Source organism: Mirounga leonina, unplaced genomic scaffold (assembly GCF_011800145.1).
Source record: "Mirounga leonina isolate KUSES-001 unplaced genomic scaffold, KU_Mleo_1.0 Mir_153, whole genome shotgun sequence".
NCBI lineage: Eukaryota > Metazoa > Chordata > Mammalia > Carnivora > Phocidae > Mirounga > Mirounga leonina.
In genome coordinates, this window is record NW_023270387.1 from 19,414,479 (window position 1) to 19,419,233 (window position 4,755).

The window sequence follows — 4,755 nt, forward strand, 5'->3', positions numbered from 1 at the left end:
CAATCACCAAAAAAGGCTTTTAGGCTATGACTCCCTCAGCACCAAGGAGTCCTGCAAGGTTAGTACTCAGAACTATCCACCAGCATCATCAGGTCATTTTTCCCTCTAGAACAATGAAGAAGAAAAGTACACAGCATTGAACTCTCTGGGAAGAAAGAGGGGTATGTCTGAATCTCAGGCCTTGGCATTTAAAATCTTAGTCTTCCACTCAAACTCCCTTTCCAGTGTACAAAGGAACACACGTAGCTATTTATACATCCTCACTTGTCCTCATCCCATTATTCACACTCTAATGAGCACAGGTCCCTTTATTATCTCTCTGTTTCCTCTAGTATAAAATTATGGCAAATACTTTTTTGTTTACTCATTTCAACTCAGGCAGTGTGAAGGCTTTGTTGATTTAGTCTCTGTTAACTTATCTCTAACCTTCCTTCATAATTTTATTAAACACGTATTGATTGAGGATCACTGGATGCAAAGCACTGTGCCAGGACTGTATTGAATTTCCAGTCTAGTAGAGAAAGGAAACCAGTAAATGACTCATACTAATTAATACAAAGTTAAGTATATTTTTATATAAAATAGGAGATGTATTCATGGGCACAAAAAAATTATTCATGTTAACTGGGACTCTCATATTAAACTCCTTAACTAATGATCCTAACTATTAAATAAGTGTCACAAGGTAGAGGGAATGGAGGAAGAGAAAATATAAAGGAATATGATGAGTAAAAACTAAGAGTCTACCAAATACTCTTGCGGAATAACTAAATAACATGATACTTGTTGGGACATAAAAAAAGAAAACTTTTTTGTTGTTGTTGGCAGATGATATAAATCTTTGAATGACAAGTTGGCTTGAACTTTCTTTGGAGACCTTGGAAAATATTGATAATTTTAAGAGGTAAACTCAGTAAAAAATTTCTAAATTTCTGTATTATTGTGTGTATTTTTAAAACTTTATTATTATTTTAAAGATTTATTGATTTATTTTAGAGACAGAGAGTGAGTGAGGGCAAGCAGAGGGAGGGGCAGAGGGAGAGAATCTCAAGCAGACTCCTGCTGAGCACGGAACCCCACCCTGGCTCGATCTCACGACCCTGAGATCATGACCTGAGCTTAAATCAAGAGTCGGACGCTTAACCGGCTGAGCCACCCAGGTGCCGCATGGTGTGTATTCATAGAAACAAGAACAAGATATGTTGAGGAAAGAAATTTTCATTATGGGTTTTCATATCTGGTTTTCATTATGGGAATGACAATGTGGGGCGAATGAAAGATACAGCGGAGATATACTCAATTTATTACAACTAAAACAACATTGATATTTATTAAGTTCTTATCAAGAGCCAGGAACTGTGCTAGGCACCTTGCAGGTATCATTTAATTTAATTTTCACATGAGACAGAAATTAACATTTCCATTTTTCAGAGGATTAGTGCAAGTGTAGGACAGAATTGTTTGCATCCATGATTATCTACCTTAATATCAGGACCTATTAGGATTATACAATCATGAAATGTTGGAATTGAAAGAGATATTAAGGATGACTTAATCCAATCACCCATCTAGAACTTGCATCCATAAACAATAGTCACTAAGTGGCCCCTTAGGCTGTGCTCTAACATTTCAGGCTATAAGATCAGGGTATATGTGACTATTGTTAAGCTTCTTTGATATAAAACCGGATAGTTCTCCTTATAGTTTCAAGCAGGTCATTTTGTTTGTTTGTTTGTTTTTATTATTATTTTATTATTTTTAAATTTTTATTGTTATGTTAATCATACATACATCGTTAGTTTTTGATGTAGTGTTCCATGATTCATTGTTTGTGTATAACACCCAGTGCTCCATGCAGAACGTGCCCTCTTTTATACCCATCACCAGGCTAACCCATCGTCTCACCCCCCTCCCTTCTAGAACCCTCAGTTTGTTTTTCAGAGTTCATCGTCTCTTATGGTTCGTCTCCCCCTCCAATTTTCCCCCTTTCATTCTTCCCCTCTCAAGCAGGTCATTTTACCTTACTTTCTTGGAGACATTTAAAATGAGTCCAACACCTTTTAAATATAGCAATATATTGAACATTTGTGAATAACTGTTATGTGCCACATGAATTTTTTGGTTTTTGCTAATTAAATATCCTCAGTTATTTCAGTCATTCATCTAAAGACAAGATTTCTAAATAATTTTTCTGAAATTGTCCAGTTCTTTCTAAATCACATATAGTATTGTACCTCAAATTGAAAACACTATTCCAACTACGGCTTGAGTATTAAGAAAATGAATTTGCATTTTCTAGAATCTAGTTTTCTTTGCAGTGTAAATGAAATATCTATTTGCCTTTTTTTAAAAAGATCACATTGTTGACTATTATTGAATTGAAACTAAAATTTCTAGTTGTATTTTGCATGTGTTCTAATAATCCATATCTCTACCATCCTAAAATTCTGTAGAGAGTACATGCAAAATACATGATAAGAAGACACTTAGTGTTTTTCTTCCAAAACCTTCTCATATTTTGGGAATAAGAGTAGTTTTCTGACCTCCACCTCCACCATGAAGTCCAATTAACATAAACCATTCATAATCTTCTGCTTCTCTGGCCACAGAGGTAGAATACATGGTCTAAATTTCAGCCACTGTATCACTCCCCTGGGATTATTTGAATTATAAATGAAGGAAGACAGTTTTCACTCTTGGAGAAGTTTTTGAGGTATAGGTATGTTATGTTCTTACCTTGTGAGGTAGTAGGCCTGGGTGAAGGAAACTAGGACAAGCAGAGGAGCATAATTCCAGATGGAATGATATTGGTAGCTGCCCAGTCCTTCAGGTATTTTGAGCAGGAATTCTAGTAAGGAAAATGATTCAGACCAAATTAATAACTTTTCACAGACTTATGAATACTGTGTTTATTACTTGTAGAAAACATGTTACCCTTTCTTATTTTCAATTGAATCAAAATTTAATCATTATGACATTTGATTAATATGCTATGGCATTAATATATACATATAGGATATCCCATAGGATATAGGATGATTATATACATATAGGAAAGAATCATTAGAAATAACAGCTGTTGAATCACCATACTGTGCACCTGAAACTAATATTATGTTAACTGGAATTTGAATAAAAACTTAAAAAAAAAAGAGATAACAGTAGTAACTTCCCTATTAACTGACTCAAAGCATGTAAACTTGGTGTTTTCTGTTAAAATTGGAAATACCTTAATTAGAAATTTCTTGAGTTTTCCTCTGGTCAACTGGAATTATTGGTTGTCCTAGAGTGATGGAAGAGATTCAAGAGATACCTACATTATGAATGTCCTTTGATGAGGGATAAAATAATGATCTCCATAAAATTATTCTCTCCCTCACACACATACACACATACATATGTACACACACACACACACACCCCACACAAGTACACTCATTTTCTGTTTTTTAAGCTTAGAACCCTTTGAGAGGATAATGGACCCTGGAAATCACTCCACAGTGACTGAGTTCATCCTTGCTGGGCTAACACAACAACCAGAACTCCAGCTGCCCCTTTTCTTCCTCTTCCTAGGAATCTATGTGGTCACGGTGGTGGGGAACCTGGGCATGATCATGCTGATAGGGCTCAGCACTCACTTGCACATCCCCATGTACTACTTCCTCAGCAATTTGTCCTTCATTGATCTCTGCCATTCCACTGTCGTTACCCCCAAGATGCTGGCGAACTTTGTGACACAGAAGAACATCATTCTCTACTCAGAATGCATGACACAGCTCTATTTCTTCCTTGTTTTTGCTATTGCAGAGTGTCACATGTTGGCTGCAATGGCTTATGACCGCTATGTTGCCATCTGTAGCCCCTTGCTTTACAATGTCATCATGTCTTCTCACGTCTGCTTCCGACTCACAGTAGGAGTTTATATTTTGGGCATCATTGGATCTACAATCCACATGGGCTTTATGATGAGACTCTTTTTCTGCAAGAGCAATGTGGTTAACCATTATTTCTGTGATCTCTTCCCATTCTTGGAGCTATCCTGTTCCAGCATCTACGTCAATAAATTGTTGGTTCTAGTTTTGAGTGCATTTAACATCCTGACTCCTGCCTTAACTATCTTCGCCTCCTACATCTTCATCCTCTCCAGCATCCTCTGCATCCACTCCACTGAGGGCAGGTCCAAAGCCTTCAGCACCTGCAGCTCCCACATCTCAGCTGTTGCTCTCTTCTATGGATCTGCTGCATTCATGTACCTTCAGCCATCTTCTGTGAGCTCTATGGACCAAGGGAAAGTGTCCTCTGTGTTTTATACCATCATTGTGCCCATGCTGAACCCCCTGATCTACAGCCTGCGGAATAAGGATGTCAAATTTGCCCTGAAGAAAATTCTGGAGAGTAGAAAATGTTCATGAATAGAATCAATATCATGATGTCATGTCAGAAACAGTTCTTTAATTTGCTAATATATGTAACATGTTAGGTTTATTGTTCAAATGTTTGGAAAGTCAATGACACCCCCCCATATAACACATCTCCTAAATTCTCCTCCAGGCCACTCCTTTGAACAATATTAGAGTGATTATATGTGGAGAAATACTAAGAGTAAAATCAAAGACTCTCGAGTATGAAAGGAACCTTAGTTTTGTTTTTTAATGATAACACAAACAAGAAGAACAATGATGATGATGAAGATAATATTTGTAACATATGTTATTGAGAGTTTATGAAATATCAACTAGTGTGCCCAGCACTTTA

The 4,755-nt window shown here is 36.6% G+C and overlaps 1 protein-coding gene across 1 annotated transcript; it reads left to right on the plus strand.

Moving 5' to 3' along the window:
- Positions 1-3,476: 3,476 nt before the first annotated feature.
- Positions 3,477-4,412, plus strand: LOC118013494. Its single transcript, XM_035009434.1, has one exon. It carries the CDS (start codon positions 3,477-3,479, stop codon positions 4,410-4,412), a length of 936 nt encoding a protein of 311 aa, XP_034865325.1.
- The last annotated feature ends 343 nt before the right edge of the window (positions 4,413-4,755 follow it).

Coding starts and splice junctions, on each gene's coding strand:
- LOC118013494 (XM_035009434.1), top strand. CDS start 3,477: ATGGACCCTGGAAATCACTCCACAGTGACTGAGTTCATCCTTGCTGGG.